Source organism: Citrus clementina, unplaced genomic scaffold, assembly GCF_000493195.1.
Source record: "Citrus clementina cultivar Clemenules unplaced genomic scaffold, Citrus_clementina_v1.0 scaffold_4, whole genome shotgun sequence".
In the NCBI taxonomy this organism is placed as follows: domain Eukaryota; kingdom Viridiplantae; phylum Streptophyta; class Magnoliopsida; order Sapindales; family Rutaceae; genus Citrus; species Citrus x clementina.
The window spans coordinates 5,259,303-5,277,514 of record NW_006262274.1 but is presented as its reverse complement, the minus strand read 5'-3'; the positions used below and the strand labels follow the sequence as shown (position 1 = coordinate 5,277,514).

The window sequence follows — 18,212 nt, the reverse complement described above, 5'->3', positions numbered from 1 at the left end:
ATCTTAGATCAAATTCAAGTTAAAATAAATTATTTAATAAAATTTAGATATTAGTAGGACATTTGGATAAAAATAAAATATTTAATCCTACCTAAACTCACATGATAATAAGAATTAGTAACCATGTGAATTTAGAACCAAAATTTGGACTAATTTTGATGATAATTATAGACTTAAGTGAAGTGCTTGGTAACATACTTTCAAATTCACTTTTGAAAAAGTCACCAAAATTCAAGTTTGTAATAGAAGATTTTTGAGAAGAGAGAAGATATTATTGTAGAATTCATTATGTTCACGAGTAGAATTTCTTTTTAATTTTTAGTAACCTTTTAACAACATAATCATTTTTCTCAACTCACCCTTATCAAATGATTCTTTTTTTAGCAGGAAAATATCCTTGTGTAATATTATTATTTATTATTCATAAAGGTAAATAAATCATATATAAGTACAAAGCTTACCCTTTACAAATTACAAATACCCTGTAATAAACTCTAATTCTAACAATGTGAAGTGTAAATCAACAAAAAATCAGTACATAGTTAAACTTGAAAAAGTATGAAGCAATTTACATAAATTTATACTAGACACAGACATTGATCCAATCAACTATTTGGCTCGTTAGGAACAGCATTTACCTACCAGAGACAGCATAAACTGCAAGAACTCAACTCCCCTGTATCAAAATCAAATTAGTCCGCAGTATTGCTTATTAGAATTCAGCTTTAGTGCTCTCCTCTGGTGTCAAAAAAAGATTCAGCAAAACTGATGCATTTTTACAGTTTCTACAAACCTCCAAAAGTTCAAACAGGAAAGGTATTTTTATTCTACAAAGATGAGGAAAAGGCTACATGGGTATTAGTTGTGGGAGCTTATGAGCACAGCCACAACTTTTTGGGGAACTTCCCCAATCATTCATTGATTAATAGCGGACATATACAGTTTCTTTTTCTCAAGGGAGGGAGAAAAGTTCTCCACTCCATTATGCTACTGCCATGTTGCAGAGCTGCAGTCTGTGGAAGACCTATAATCATATATACAAATGCTTGTGTTGTTGTATGTGCACAATTTAATGCAGACTAGTAACCTAACCATAAAGATGGTATTGGCTGAAACTTGTTCTTTGCGCATGCCAATACATCATAGTAATCCACTTGATTGAAGCAGTCACGAAAATCTGTGAAAAGCTTCTCAAACACTCTCCATTGTACTTGAATTGATCTTGAGTATGGATATGGAAGAAAGACCTGTATATAACATAGAAGCATTGGAATAAGTATGAAATCTGTTTTTTCTTTTGTATATGCTCTAGGAAGCAGGCATTACTGGAAATCACATATGTTTTCAATTATGAAAAGTTCATTGCTTGTCTAATCTCTAGATAAAATAAACAAGAAGTAGAGTTTGAATTGCCTTCCCAGATTTTTGGTTTTAATTACAGGCTGATATCATGGTTTTGAAAGAAGGAAAAGTTCTGCCTTGTCTGTAACTTCATGAGAGGTCCTTAAAAAATTTTTAGAGAAGTTAGTGAAAATTTTTGAATGCAAAAGAAGGTGTTGCCAATTTTATAAACCAGAGAAGACCACAGGTAAGAAATAAAAACCTTGGAGAAATAAATTTCTCCAATGGTTTTTGTTATATGAAGTTGCAGGTAGTTGTGATCAAAGGGGAAGAAACCTAAGTAAAATCGCTCTATCTTAGGTCCTTTCTTCAGTCAAGCATAACAAAGGGCCTTTCTTAGGCCCTATGGTTTTTGTTAGGTCCTATTTTCTAAACCAGAGAAGTCCACAGGTAAGTAAGTCAAACCTTGAAGAAAGTCGAATAAATTTCTCCCATGGTTTTTGTTATATGAAGTTGCAGGTAGTTGTCATCAAAGAGGAAGAAACCTAAGCAAAGTCGCTCTATCTTAGGTCCTTTCTTCAGTAAAGCATAGCAAAGGGCCTTTCTTTTGTCATTTCTGTGGCTTTCCAGATTCAGCATTAAACTTACGATTGCATGCATTACGGATGTTTAAATGACTATCAGTTAGTTTCCATATAGTTTCAGTAAGTCTTAAGAAACAGGTAACTAATAAAGAGGGTTTCAAAATGGCAGCTTACATCGCCTTCTAGTGCAAGACGTTTAAGAAGGAGAAATGTTTGCTCATTTTCCTCCAAATTGTCAATAACAGCCAACCAGATTTGTGAAGCAAGCTCATGTGCTGTGTCTCTTGATTTGCCACAAGCAATAAATTGATCTGCCAATACCCAAAGGAATATCATTACTGAGAATGCTTAAGCTTTGAAAACTCTTCAGAACAAAAGATTCCTCAATCACAAATATAATGACACAGAAGCAAAAGGTATCATACATACCAATGATTGTAAACAAGAGAAAGAGGAAAAAGAAAGTGGAGAACATACCAATAATTGTCCCATGGAGCACTCCTGAAGGAGGCGGCATGGTTGAGAGTTCAAGCTGCTCTTTCAGAAACAAATAAGCATGGCCTACAATCTCGTCCATCTCACCATCCAGGGAAAATATCTGTTTACTAACTTGTAAAGCTATGTATCTCCTGAAAATAGTATGTAGGACTTAGAACGGCACTAAAATCAAAATGGAAAATTAAAAAAGAGAAGACAAATTCTGAAATACATATATTGAAATCCCAGTTTGTGTCATATGTCCACATAAATATAGTATAAACTGCCCGGAACCTGTATGTTCTTATCCCTTTGTTTAATTATGAAGAATTCATTTCATATGTAGTAACAAGTACCCAGAGTGCACATTCTTGAATGATGGAACAAATTTCTCTGATTAAGAAGCTGGGGGTGTTGATTTTTGGGGGGAGGGGGAAGATCAAAAGGAACAAAAGGGCAGAAGGAAGAAGTCATTAGATTGTACCTTCTGCTTAACCCTCTAGGTATAGGACCAGGCCACCTTTTAGCTTGGGCAGCTCGGGGAAAAGTCCTGGCAAGAGCAGCTTGCCACAAGCATTCTCCTCGAAACATATTGGCCCATTGCTTTTTCACACAAGAGGTTTCAGCCCACTCTGAAACAGGCACTCGGATGAAAATTTCTATCAGGAGATGATCAGGAAGCTTTCCTATAGAGCCATCAGCTAATGTTAAAGTGTCATGACCAATCCTATCTGTCATTCCAATTCTGCATAGCAATCGCCAAATGTTTGCAGTTATTTTTTGAAGAAACAAAGAGAAGAGGAAACAACATAACAAAAAAATAATTGTGGAATGAATAGTCATTGAAGCTGAAAGTTCAAAACATCAAAGAGAAATAAAGAAATGTTATTACCTTGTTACAAGAATTTTATACATGACACAAGACAACGAAGATTTAAGTTTCCATATTGATGGCTAACCAATACAGGATAACTAAAAGCCTTTTGTTTGCAGAATTTATTAAAATTGATCATATAAGTGGACTAATATCTGAGAACTTTACAAGCCTTCACTTCTTCGGAAAGAAATTTCTGGCTGAATAATACATTTCCATGTTTTTAGGTTGCAACATGACAGCTATTCCATCAATCCATGTCAGACCAATTATCCTCAACTAAGATAGAAGATTTTCCATTCAACAATAGTACGCAATTTTTTACTTGGTAACGAACGTCCTCTCAGGAAACAAAGTAAGACGCACTATGATCACCAGAAGTCCATTGGGCCAATCGCTGCAAAAGCAATAAACGCACACTCTGCAACCAATTAATCACTCTGAAACAACCACAACAATATTGGTTCGCAGAAAATTGGAGTCATTTTTCTGAAGTATGGTTCAAGTTTAAGACTCCATTATATGCCTCACATTAATTTTATGGCATCTATTTTATTGCAATACCAGTTCTGGCCCAATATAATGATAAATTGTATGTACATTTTTAAGAATGCAATTTCGATGTATCAATTGTATCAAAAAATTTAATTTCACAAAAATGATTGAAATTCAAGCACAACGGGTGTGAGAATGACAAATTGGAAAACAGGGTTTCCACAAGCTCCTTAAGAAACAATACGGAAAATATTTTAACCACAATTTGTCAAAAGTAAGAAAACAAATCGCTAGACCTAACAGAAGCAACTTATTCTATTGTGCACCAAAGAAATAAAAATAAAAATATGTAGACTAAAAGCAGAAAGTGAAATGCTTTGACAAGGAATTTGAGGAACAATGGATTGGTACTTTTTACAAAATAAGGAGGGATTGAAAGATGAAACCAACCATAAAAAGATGATGATTCACAGGCAAAAATGCTCTATAATAGTGCAAGTAGAAAGCTTCATAATGTAACAAGATAGCAATATTGAACACGAAATGGCTCAAAACGGCAGAAAAGAGTATAATGATTAGTGTGAGACACTAAGCCGTTGGGGTTTAAGATTCTCTTAGCTACACATTCACAATATTCAAGGTACCCATTTTCATATATCATTTAATATTAATTTTCTTTTAAGAAAAAAAAAAAAACCCATACAATTCAATGAGAACTCTCGGATTGAAACTGTGAATGAGGAGAACACTAATACAGGCATATATCATCAAGAAGCTCGTCAAGTTAATGAGAAACTAATAGAAAATATACAAGTTATATACACCCACAGACGGCAAGACACCAAACCCATGTTAAATTTCATTAAAAGAAGCCGTAAATTATCAAAATAATCACCAAAAACAACTTCAAAAGAAAAGAGAAACAAACCCACGTTGCATTTTATCCTTAGCTATCTAAATTCAGCAAAATTATAACCCAATAACATAGTTTCTTTTTCTTGTTTTGCTAAATTATGGCAGAGTTAAACAAAGTAATAGAAGATGAATTCAATCCATACCCATCAATATTTAACAGATTAAATGAAGTAATAAATGGAAAACTGCAATTCTACTGACCTGACAAAAAGCTCCCTGTTTCAGTTTTGAGCTGACACTTCAAAGACAGTTCGTGAAACTTGATAGAGAGAGACAGAGGAGAGGGTGTGAGTTGAAGCCTTGGATGTTATGTGATGTAATCGCCACGTGAGGCCATTAAATTAATCATGGCCTTTATTAAATTAATCCCAATTTAGAAATACTTAAAAAAAATCGCATTAATTTAAAATTTTCAAATAAAGAAAAAATTTAGTAACTAAATTAATTAAATTCAACATAATTTAATTTTTCTGACTTAAATTTTTTATTATATTTTATTAATAAGATTACTTTTCTTACCACATTTTTAATAAGATTATTTTAACCTAAATTTAAATTGATTATTTTGCCATTATAAGGTAAAAGTATAAAAAAATTACTTTAACTTTAATATTTTTTAAAATTATATAGAAAGTTAATTGTTTCTAAATGATGTGTTAATTCTACTTTGTTAGTATGATTATTAATCTTTAATTAAGTTAAAAAGTATTTATGGTATAATATTTATGTAAATTATCGGACAATCAAATTTATGTCACTTTATGTAAAGTATTAAAAATTATTAGATTTCATTTTAGAAAAATTAGTTTGTAGTTCACAAAATTAAATACATAAATTATTAGATATAAAAACACCTATCTATTAGAGCAGTTGCTTCATTTTATGTTTAAAAATAAAATAGTCAAGTAAAATTTATATTAAAACAACTTTAAAAATCAAGATGGTTAAAGAAATCTAAAAAAAATTATAAAAAGAATTTAATTGATTAATTATATAAAATATTGTAAATATGTTTTAGAAGTGGGGTGAATTTAAACAAATAGTTGATAGGAATATCCCACCAATTGTCATTTCTTTCAATAGAAAAATCAATGAACAAAAAAATAACATCTCGATCCCTATTTTGTTTATGATTTCTGGAGTAAGCATAAGTTTTCCATTTATATCAAATAAGTCTCTAAACTGAAATTTTGTGCTGATCAAATTTGTATGAAATAGGGTAATCCCACAACTAGATTTACCTAAAGTTTATAACTTGTTATAGAGATTAGTTTATGTTCAATAATGGTTGAGTCGAACTCATTATGTATTATTTAACTTATTTTAGGCCAACAAAATATTACGCTTTTCTACCTTATTTCTGAAGTTCAACACTTACTAACATTAAAGCAAAAATTTCAGATTTATCATATCTCAATATATTGTAAATTGTAACCGAGTATTGGATACTTTTAGTTAATTTTTACTATTAATTTTTTTTGTTGCTCTGATTTTCATGTATGGTTGGAAAATTTCGTAAGTCAATTATCTTGTTATTTTTGACATTGTATGTTTCGAAAACTGCTTATTCATATTATTAAAAAAAATTCAACAAAGAAAATAAGATTTATAATTTCTCACTTTTAACTTGGTCACTGCCATATTAAAAATAAAAGATTTCTTACTAGAAGTGGATTATAGGGGATATAACTGATACAAGTTTCTGAGCCATGCTTACTTACAGGAAAATGGATTCGGTGTTCAGCTGAGTTTGTGCTGAACACCAAATCAATGGTCAACAATTGTATTTTGTAGGCCCCAAGTAATTGCTGACTATTGATATGGTGCTCAACACAAACTCAGCTGAGTACCAGATCCTAGTCCTACTTACAGAACTTTGAGAGTTTTGTAGAGTGTAATTAGAGCTGGCAAAATTTGACACGATTCGATTACCCGACACGAATACGACACAAATAAATAGGTATGAGTCGTCAAATTTAACACGATTATTAAATGGGTCGAGTCCGGGTCGACACGATTTTTTTCCGTGTCGGGTTAAGGTTAAAATTCTTGATCCATTTACCCGATCAATGATCTGATTATATTTTCTATTTTAAAATAATTTGCAAGTTTTTGTCATCAAAACTCAAATATTAGAGATAATTTTCTCTTTTATTTATATTCTTTAAAATGATGAATATAACTACAGTGTTTTATTTATAAAATTTTAAACACATTTAGAGTTTTAATAGTGTAAATATATAAAATATTGGTAGATATGTATATTTTATAATATTAATATTATATATATAATTAAAACCTCAATAGTGTAAATGTGTAATATTTTGGTAGATATGTATATTTTATAACATCGATAAATTATGTATGTATGTATGTATATATGTATGTATGACAATGTGTAAATATTTGATGTAATTTTTATTAAATATATAGATATTAAGAGAGTTATTGGGTAACCCAATTATTTTTTCGTGTCGGGTTTGAGTCTCAATATTTTAACACGATTTTTAAATAGGTCGGGTTTGGGTTGAACTAAATTTGACACGATATAAAACTGACACGACACGAACTCAATCCGATGACCCGTTTTGCCAGCTCTAGCTGTGTAACAACTTTAATAAAGGAAAATTCCTTAAAAATTAGAAAGTGTTTGTTTCTGTACCCAACTGCTATTATTCAAATAAAGAGACTGAAGCTGCTATTTAGATTTGATACATGATCAAGACCCCCAACAGAACGTCCAATAGGGCTTGCATTTTCGTTTCAAATCTCCAAAAGAAAAAATAAAAAACTGCAATTTCATGACAAATATTACTTATTAAATGTAATAAACACAAAAACGGCAAAAAAAAAAAAAAGAAGGAAAATGCATCATGAACATTGTACGTGCAAATTTCAAAACTGGGCAACTAAAACAGGCTCTAAAATTTAGTCTTTCATGCCCTGATACCCTCTTAGACCCTTCTACGTACATGTCGTTACTACAGTTCTGCATCGACAAAAATGCTGAAAGACAAGCTCATTTGATTCACGCCCACATTATAACAAATGGGTATGAATCGAATTTGCATTTAAGCACCAAAGTGATAATCTTTTACGCAAAAGTCGGCGACGTATTATCAGCGCGTAAAGCGTTTGATAGAATGCCTGAAAGAAATGTTGTGTCGTGGACAGCAATGATTTCTGGGTATGCCCAGAACGGATATGATGAGAATGCTTTGTTGGTGTTTTCGGCAATGCTTAGATCTGGTGTTAGGGCTAATCAGTTCACTTATAGCAGCGCGTTGAGGGCGTGTGCAAGGATGAGGTGGCTGCAGGGTGGGAGAATGATACAAGGGGGTATTCAAAAAGGAAGGTTTGTGGAGAACTTGTTTGTCAAGAGCGCGTTGCTTGACTTGTATGCCAAGTGTGGATGGATTGAGGATGCATGGATTTTGTTTGAGAGAATAGAAAGGAAGGATGTGGTTTCTTGGAATGCCATGATTGGTGGACTTGCTATGCAAGGTTTTAACGATGATTCATTTTGGTTGTTCCGATCAATGATGAGACAAGGTATTGTTCCTGTTGGTATTGAACCTTTTGAATTCATTTGTCCAACAAGAATTCATTCACTATTATAAGATTTTTAATTTTTTTTATGCCAAATTAAATGCCAGAATCCTGAAAGTTTAGTTATAGTGATGACGGTGTGTTTTGAGGAGCTCTTATGCTTGTTTTTAAGAAAATTCTTATTTCATGGAAGATAGAGATAATTCCGTACCTTAGAAGCATATGGTTACTATGAGACCTTATCTTTTTTGTATCTGTGAACATGTGCATCTAGGGGTACCTGTTTCATGTTACTATAAATTGATTCTGCTTTGAGGAAGATCATTGATTACTGCATGATTTGAACTCACGGACGTCTTCTCTCATTGTTCTTTCTTTTCTTCTTTTTTTAACTACCAAATTGTGAATATGATAATTTCCATATTTCGCCACTACAAAAGCATGGATTATTTACTCTGAAGTTTACCATATGTATTTTTCCACCAACTCTTAGTCCCTATTGAAAATATTACTGACATCCTTGATGATGCATGAAATCCTTTTGAAATTTATTTTATATTAGTGTGTCTTTTCCCCACATTTTCTTTTACTCCATTTTTTTTTCCTTGGGAAACTCTATCCTGTTTTGTGCTTGACATATTTGAGGGTATATTTTTATGTAATTATTCTCTATGTTGCGTTTCAATGCTAAAATTTAATAGGGATGAAACCTGATTGCTTCACCTTGGGGAGTATTTTAAGAGCTTCTGTTGGAGGTATTGAACTTATGAAGATCAGCCAAATTCATGATTTGATCGTCAAATTAGGTTTGGAGTCATCTAATAAACTGACTGGATCACTAATTGATGTATATGCAAAACATGGAAGTATAAGAAGTGCTTATCACTTATACAGAAGCATGCTAAAGACAGATATTATATCCTGCACTGCACTGATCAGTGGCTTTGCTCGTGATGATAACCATAGCAAAGAGGCTTTTGATCTTTTTAAAGACATGATTCTTAAGAAAATGGGAATTGACGATGTTATATTATGTCTTATGCTTAACATATGTGCCAATGTGGCATCACTGAACTTGGGAAGACAAATCCATGCTTTTGCTTTCAAATATCAATCAAGCTATGATGCAGCTGTTGGAAATGCTCTCATAGATATGTATGCAAAATCTGGAGAAATTGCGGATGCTAACCGTGCTTTTGATGAAATGGGGGACAAGAATGTGATTTCGTGGACATCCTTGATTGCTGGATATGCGAAGCATGGCTATGGACATGAAGCAATTGAACTATATAAGAAAATGAAACATGAAGGAATGGTACCGAACGATGTTACATTCTTGTCTTTGCTATTTGCTTGTAGTCACACTGGATTGACATGTGAAGGATGGGAGTTATTCACTGATATGATTAACAAATATAGAATCTTACCCCGGGCTGAGCATTTTTCTTGCGTAGTGGATCTGTTTGCACGCAGAGGTCAGTTAGAATCAGCTTATAATATGATACGTCAGATGAACATTAAGCCTACTGCATCACTTTGGAGTGCCATACTTGGGGCATGTAGTATTTATGGCAATACATCTCTTGGAGAATTAGCTGCCAGGAATCTTTTTGATATGGAACCTGAGAAGTCAGTTAACTATGTTGTTTTATCAAACATATATACTGCAGCTGGTGCATGGGATAATGCACGGAAAACACGGAAGCTAATGGAAGAGAGAAGTTTAAGAAAGAATCCAGGATACAGCTTTCTGCAGTCTTCAAAGAAGAACATTTTGCTTTTGGAGCCATGTTGAAAAGCCACTGTCTTAATAAGTTGTTCATCTTGGTGTTGAACTAGAATTTATTTGAAGAACATCTTCTTTTGATCGTGCAAGAGATGGGAGAAATGAATTTTGTAATTGTATCATATTGACATCATTATGGCTGATCAATATTCTCCTGGTTCACATTTTTGTGCTTTCAAGCTTCCCAAGGTTAAGATATATACCATTGCTCTAGATTTTCACATGCTTGTGTCTTCATGCTTGCAACAGCATGTGGAGTGCATAATGGAGATATGGCTGCCTATAGTGAGATGCAACAAATTACTGGTTGCGAGCTTGGTCTAGTAGGTAAGATGCAGAGCTTGGTGTTTATTCAGTTTTTACATGCACTAAATCTCTTTGTTTCAATCCTGCTTCGCAGACTGTGCTGTGGGCAAGTGAAGCTCAAAAGGGCCAGCCAACCTCTAGCTACTTAATGTGAATGGGTGGAGTTAGTTGGCCTTGCCAATCTTGATTCCACATCGGAAGTGTTGGAGCTCCTGAGACTTCAGGGTTTTTTACTGATTACAGCTAGGGTACTAGCTACTGGTACTTCAACAACCTTAGTTGTTTTTCTGTTGTCATTATTTTCACATTTTTGTTATGGCCTGACTCTTTGCATCATTTTTTTTCCCTGGGATAGGATACTAGGATGGGTGGTTACACCTAAATCTTGCAATGCTGCTCATAATGGAGGTTCTAAGTATGGTCTGTTAGACCAGTTAATGTAAACTTTTGCTCATGATTTGCATAGATGGTAGAAACTGTTTCCTGTCAATTTTTCAAAAGCATAATGGTATCTGGTCTTGCAGGGAAAATTTCTTCTTCAAACCAAACTTTGTTCAATGCGAAGATACTGCAGTTATTGTTGTCCAGATGCAAGTTGTAGTAAGCTGTAAAATACAATGATGTTGGACTGAGGCAGCTTGAAGAAGAATCAGAGCCCTGCTTGAGATGGCATTGGTTGGCCTGGAGGTGAAACCCATCCAAAGTTTGTGCCTGTTTTGGGATTACCTTTCAATCTGTGATTGTACCAAATTTAGCTGATGAACTTCAGGAATTTTATATTTTATAAGCTTTCCTGGAATAGTGGGCGCAGAAAAGTTCAAGGGGACTTGGATTCTAACTATTTGTCAAAGCTTAGTACCCTCTTCATTTTCCCATCTTGAGCTTTATCATTTGGCTGCAGAAGATTTCTTAACTGGAGTTCAATATTTTTGACATTTGCTCTGGGAAAACAATTCTTTTATTAGCTGCATCGTACAAACAGAATTGACAGCATGCAGTTACCTGATCCGAAGTCAAATGTGCAAAAACAAAGAAATGCTATTTCCTTTTGCATACTTGTTTATTTAGTTGAGGAAAAAGCAATCTTTAAAGAGTTTTTTGAACTATGCATATGGTAATTAGTTTGAGTAGGAAAGTATTCATTTCAAGTTTGAATTTGTTCATTTTGCAGCTCTGTTCTAAAAAGCTATTATCTTCAGTGTTACAAAACTAAATCTGGTACACAGTAATAACAACAAGTGGGGAAAATTTACAATCTTATAGAAGAACGGAGTAACAATAGCAAAATTTTGTGATCAAAATTAGTATTAGCCAATACAGTTTCAGAATTTTTCACAAGAATCTCTTCCTACTCATCACTTTCTTCAAATGTGCTTCCCTTCCTGGAAAAGGATTGTGAATCTCCACAGTCAAATCTTGATCTCTCTTCTCACTTCTGAGACTCGACCCACCACCACCACCACCACCACCACCACCGCCATTACCATCACCATTCCCATTTCCAATTTTAACCCCACTAACCTTCTCCTTGACCCTCATTCTCCGCTCCCTCCTCCTCTCTTCACTCTCTGATAACAACAGCCCACCAAATCTCTCTTTTTTCTGCACTTTCAACGTCTCTTTCGCTACTTTCCTCTCCGAGATTCTTGGAATCCTTCCACCTTTGCTAGTCCCCAAAAGCTCAAAATTAAGCTTACTCCACCCAACTCTATCTTCATTATCCCAACCAAACCTTTGACTCAACTCCAACAAACGAGAAACTGAACTCTCATTTGTTGCCATGTTCTTGTTTTTGTTAACATCATTACTATTTCCAGTCAACACATTTTCAGCAAACTCCCATTCTATTCTGTCTTTGTAAACAGGGTCTTGAAGTACTTGGTCAGCTAGCATAGCCCAATGTTCAAAGTCTTGGGCACGAAGGTTTTTGGACACCCATTTAAGGTAATTTGAAGGGAGCGTGCCTAGCATTTTGCCTTTGTATTTGCCAAAGTCTATGACTCTGTCTGTTGCCGGTATTGTTTTTGGATTGTTTGTTATAATGGGGATTTTGTGGGGTTTGAACGAGCATGAGAGGGTGGAGAATGTGGAGGAAGAGGATTGAGCGATGAGTGAAGTGTGTAAAAGGAAGTGGTGAGTCATGGAAAATGAAGAAGTTTTAGGGCAGAGGTGTGATTGAAGATAAGGGGAAGACATCAATGGGAAGATAGTGTGAGGTGGACAAAATGAATTGATTGAAACGCTGGTGGCCATGTAGCCCAGGCTGGGTCAAGGCCCATAAACTTATTGTAGCCTCAACTTGCACTGATGAGTTAGTCCACGAAATTAATTTAATATTTTTAATTAAAAAATTGAAAATGTTGTAATTGTCTCTTTATTAATAAAATAATATTCTGCTCATTTGAACCCAAAAAAAAAAGAAAAAAAGGGAGTGATAATCCTTTTTGTTTTTTGAATCTACAGAAGAAGTATTTGATTGCTTAAATCTGTGATACGGAACTCCAATTTTGGGACAAGCGAAGGTGGCATTTGGCTTCTTTAAAAGGTAATGATAGATATATGGAGCATCTAAGAGGCTGAGAAGACTGAAATGAAAATAATAACTGCGTTTAGAAATTAGAATTTGTGAGTAGGGACGGCAAAAACTAGGTCCGGGTTCAAGTCCGGCCTTCCCAGTTCCGAACTCGGACACTAAAATGTTGTACCGGACCCGGATTTAAACCTGGATTTTATGACACCGGGTCCGGTACAGGTTAAACCCGGAATAATTTGAGTTTCCGGATTGCGGGTTTTCAACTTAGATCACATAAAAAAAAAAAAATCCAATTCACTTTACAAATTTACAAAACCATATTCTACCCAAATCAAATACAAAGCAATAAACCATTTTAGATTTACAGATTTTAAATTTCAAAGCAATAAACCATTTATAAATACAGATCTATGATATAACATTCACAAAATACAAAGCCATGTCTACAATTCACGTCACAGCCGCGATTCACGGATTTAGTTCACAAACTTCAACAATCGGCGTCTGGTAAAGCAATGAACAACAATTGTTGATGATATGATGATGATGAACACGTCACAGCCGTGAGCGTTATTCGCAAAAGGCGGATGAACGGCTGCCAAACGGAGGTTGATGATGATGATGAGCGGGAACACAGCGATACGAAGTGATGACGAGTGACGATGACGATTTGATGAAGAGAAGAACTGAGAGAGACGAAAAGGATGATTTGATGAAGAGAAGAGAAGAGAAGAGAAAAGAAAAGGTGAAGAGATATGAGACGAATGAATTGGTGGCTGTGAAGTGAAAGTGTGAACTAGGGTATTGACTTTTTTTTCCCTTTTCATAATAAAAAAATAATTTAAATATAATACTAAAATAAGGAAATTCGGGTCCGGGTTCCGCATATGCGGGTTTATACGAACCTGGAAACGGACCCGGAAACGTCCAGGTTGGCAAAATCACATCCGGATCCAGATTTATTTTTAATCCGGTACGAATTCAACCCGTACCGGATTATTCGAGTTCGTCCGGGTCCGGGTTAAATTGTCATCCCTACTTGTGAGAAAGGGAGTGATGAGATTGTAAGATATGTAACATTTGTTTGTGGGTGAAATGGCAGTTTTAAAAGCAAGTCTACTAATATCTTGAAGCCTCAGCCTATTGGAAAAATTGATTTGCCATGCTAAAGTTGGCGGTCATGTAAACAAAGAAGGAAAATGAGAAGTTTGAACTTTGGATCTTGAGAATAATCATGGAGTGAGTTCAAGCAAGACTAAGTATTTTTTATGTAGTTGGTTCATTAATCCATGAGTAATAAGGCAGGTTATAAATAATGATCGAGCAAGAATTAGAGTTAAAAAAAAAATTACAACTCTTGTGTTGTTGAAGATTGTTGGACATGACAACATCTCATTCTTAAAAAGAGATTGCAGAAATTTTATTAACAAGATGAGGCGATTGTAGCTTGAGGAAGGATATGCTATTGCAATTCACATTTATTTTTCAAAAGTGCAATCAAAATATAAAGGATTTTTCTTTAGTATAGACTTGAATGAGGAGAATTGATTAGGAGTGTTTTTTGGGCAGATCCAAGGAGTAGGTAACCTATAAACATTTTAGACATGTTGTTATATTTGACACTACTTCTTTAACAAATAAGTATAACATGCCATTTGCCCTATTTATTGGAGTTAACCATCATGGTCAATATATTTTGCTAGGATGTAGATTGATTTCATATGAGGACACTGAGACATTTAGATAGTTATTTAGAACATGGTTAGAATGCATGTCCCCAGTTACTTTTATTGGGATCACCATTGACTAAGACAAAACAATGAAAAAGGTTATTGAGGCAGTTTGCCTAACACTAGGCATCGATGGTATTTGTGGCACATAGTTGAGAAGGTCATGATCAGTTAGGTGACTACAATGAATATAATTCTATTTCTTCTGTATGGCCTTTGAAATTTGATTTGGGTGGTAGTAAATGGTTAAGTGATTTATATGATCACATGCATCGTTGGGTACTTTGCTTTTTTTTTTTTTTTTCTTAAGATAGCTTTTGGGCAGGAATGCCAACCATTTGACATTGTGAGAATGAGAATACGAATGACTTTTTTGATGGATTTGTTAACTTAAAAATGTCATCGAAGCAATTTGTTGAGCAATATGACAATACGCTGAAAAGAAGGTTGAAAAAGAATCTTTGGCAGATGAAAGGTCTTTTTTTCCAACAGTTCCTTGTGTAACTATTTTTTAGATGGAGAAACAAGTTCAAGAGGTGTACACACTAGCCAAGTTTAAAGAATTTCAAAAAGAGATAGTTAGGTTGATATGTTATCATACACTTTGAGTACGTGGGAAAAAAATATGTAGTTAGCGAAAATATCACTATTGGAGAGGTTAAAAAATGGCTTCTTTTAAAGTTGTTTTTAAAGAAGACTAAGGTGAAGTTAGATGTAGTTTTCAATGCTTAAATTTAGAGGAATTGTTTGCAGACATTCAGCTGCAGTCTTGACTTGGAATAACATTTTCGCACTTTCAGAAAAGTACATCCTATAAAGATGACGGAAAGATGCTTGAAAGGATTTCCACAAAAGAATAGAAGCGATATGAAAAAATGTTGACTAGTTTTACTAAGGTTGCAAGCATTGGTTCAGGATGTGCAGAAAGTTGTGATATAGTTTTGTATTGGACAAGAACACATTGAAGACATTACCAGAAAAAAATAAGTTCTAGAGCCAAGTAGCCAACTATAATTTGGCACAAAAGTGGTATTGTCAATATCGAAAATTCTACAAACATACTTGGTCCAATAGCAACTCGAAATTTGCAATAGAAAAGAATAAACTATTTGTAAGAAAGGTAAATAAAAGACAAAGAAAGTAGTACCATCAAGCATAAATGTTGAGGTAATTTCATACAATAGAGTCATTTGAATTGAAATGTCATTTGTTTATTTATATTTAGGAACCACAAGGAAACATTCCATTGAAAATATATCAATAAAAGAAAAGTAAAGTTAAACCATAAGCATTAGTGTTGAGGAAGTTTATGCATTAGAGTCATTTGAGTCGACTATTTATACTTAATTTATTTTCTATAATTTATAGAAATCACAAGGGAACATTCCATTTTTTGAAGTAGTTATTGGAATCTAGTACAAGAGAGCACTATAGTAAAGAGAACTATTTATCCTATCTTTTGATTCATTAAAGTTAATATGTACTATAATTATACATTTTCTTTGTAATTTAATGTTTTCTGTAGGTACTAGGGATGCTAGTCATCTATTGTTTACCACGATAATCACTTTGTAAGTGGAGTTTGGTATTTTATGGCTTTATGTTTAGTTATTGTAAATTCTAATAGAAATAATTTGGTTATTTACTTTACAATATAAAACCACAGCCACTCCTTCCACACGCCACTATGATGCCTTATTTGGAGTCTTGGATGACTTCTAGAGGAATTCAATATATGAATTTTTAACAACTATTAGTTTAGCAATGTAAGAAAGATAACTTTGAAAGTAAACTTCTAACTAGTGAATAAAAGATTCTTCATGTGGTGTTTGTGTGGAGTCTTTTGTTGATGCAAAAGTGATGTTTACATGCTGGTATATTTTCGATTTTTTTTAATAAAGTTACCGTAAAAGTGATGTAATGTGCTTTGGATAATATTTCAAATATTATAATTTATTTTTTAATTGATAATGAAACATTTATAATGGATATGATGCTTGATGATGTTAAATTGTAATTTGAATTTTTTGGGTAATGTAGCTACGAAAGTGGTGTTTATATACATGTATATTGTTGTGCAAAAGTAGTGTTTAAAAAATGTATCGCCTAAGATTTTCTAAAGAACTTCTTGTTGTCTTTCCAAAGAAATTTTCCAAAGCGATTAAGAAAATGAAAGATAATGGGGAAACAAATGTTGATGAAGTGCCTATAATATATTAGTTTCTAGGTCAAGCTCAAACAAACAACTGAGGCAGATTTCACATGCTCTATGAATAGAGCAGGATTAAGAACAAAAAGAAACCACATGAAGATCAACTATATTCACTAAGACATATATTAAGTTTGGTCTAAACAAATCTTTATCTAATACATAAGTTCAAATTCAAACAACTAGAAATAACAATTAAATAGAAAACATAGTACAATAACCACTACAATTCTTTTAATGAAATTTCCATTGTTGTCCATTTTGTTCATAGTTCATTTTTGAACAATCACCTTAGCAGTTCACATTGTAGCATCCATTCAAGTTCTTTATGAAATAACTGAAATTTAATAGATAATCATTCTATCTGCAATGCTAACTTTCTAAGAAGTCAATTTTCTCTTTGCTATTCTTTCGGTCTTCTGCGCATTCAAAGTTATTACATTTAACAACTCCTTATGATTACCATATTTTTTCACATACTTGTAGTGAGTTTAAAGTTCACTTGTGCTAGATAACATTGTGATTAAGAGACTATTGGAGTTGGCAAACATAAAACTATCATCAATTAGGCAATCATATGCTGGCTAGAAAAATTTCAATACAAAGAACACAAAATTGCAACTTTTTACTACTATAAAATTCAGCTATATAAAATATTCAATGTACATTTTTCAACACTCAAAAAGCTTATACAAAATTAAAGCCATCATCAATTTAAAATTTTCATGAAAGATCAAGATAAAATGCTATCAAACAAAAGCCATCACCCTACAAATAAAATACCACAAAAATAAAAAATAAAAATAAAACATACTTAGATGGTGATGACAAGTGAAGAAGCTAGAATGGTGTTGTAGAGTGATTTGGGTATAAGGAATTCTGCGATTTTGGGTTTGGGGAACAATTTGGAAGATCATGGATTAGGGGATTTTTTGGCTGAATTTTATTTTATTTTATTTTTACTCTTTATCACATGAAAAAACACGTGAGACTCATTAAAATTCCAAAACATACTCAGTGATGTCCTTTCGGTCTTCTCAAGCTTTAATAAGCTTAGTACATATATCATTTTCCATTTTTAAAATAAGGTGGATTTGTAAGTTTTTGCTAAGTTGATTCAATAATATTGCAACAAAATATAAGATGAAGTCTTACGTTGTGTAAGTCCGATAAGTTTTAATCTTTATATACTAATGGTGCGTTTACTAATTAGTAATCAAAATAGTCCAGAATTAAAATGGGTTGGCATCGAATGGGTAATGGGAATACACATAAGTTGTTTACTTTCATTGTAGGAATCGTAATGGGAATGAGTTGTACTCTTAATGTAGTGGTTACTTTGTTCTCAATTTGGAGTAGATATTTTCCAATTACTTAAATACCTTTACTTAAATGGAGTTGTTGTTATTACTT

At 33.3% G+C, this 18,212-nt stretch overlaps 3 protein-coding genes across 3 annotated transcripts; 1 reads left to right on the top strand and 2 right to left on the bottom strand.

Moving 5' to 3' along the window:
* Nucleotides 1–802: 802 nt before the first annotated feature.
* LOC18043377 lies at nucleotides 803–4,982 on the bottom strand. The gene is made up of 5 exons (XM_006436312.2): nucleotides 4,888–4,982; nucleotides 2,887–3,147; nucleotides 2,403–2,554; nucleotides 2,100–2,236; nucleotides 803–1,247 (listed from the first exon to the last, which is right to left on the bottom strand). The coding sequence occupies exons 2-5, from the start codon at nucleotides 3,138–3,140 to the stop codon at nucleotides 1,080–1,082; spliced, it is 711 nt and encodes a 236-aa protein (XP_006436375.1). The 5' UTR covers nucleotides 3,141–3,147; nucleotides 4,888–4,982; the 3' UTR covers nucleotides 803–1,079.
* A 2,557-nt stretch (nucleotides 4,983–7,539) lies between these two features.
* On the top strand, nucleotides 7,540–10,419 carry LOC18043376 (pentatricopeptide repeat-containing protein At3g20730). The gene is made up of 2 exons (XM_006436311.2): nucleotides 7,540–8,238; nucleotides 8,937–10,419. The coding sequence occupies exons 1-2, from the start codon at nucleotides 7,560–7,562 to the stop codon at nucleotides 10,028–10,030; spliced, it is 1,773 nt and encodes a 590-aa protein (XP_006436374.1). The 5' UTR covers nucleotides 7,540–7,559; the 3' UTR covers nucleotides 10,031–10,419.
* A 1,084-nt stretch (nucleotides 10,420–11,503) lies between these two features.
* On the bottom strand, nucleotides 11,504–12,580 carry LOC18043375. Its single transcript, XM_006436310.2, has one exon. It carries the CDS (start codon nucleotides 12,578–12,580, stop codon nucleotides 11,660–11,662), a length of 921 nt encoding a protein of 306 aa, XP_006436373.1. The 3' UTR covers nucleotides 11,504–11,659.
* Between the last annotated feature and the right edge of the window lie 5,632 nt (nucleotides 12,581–18,212).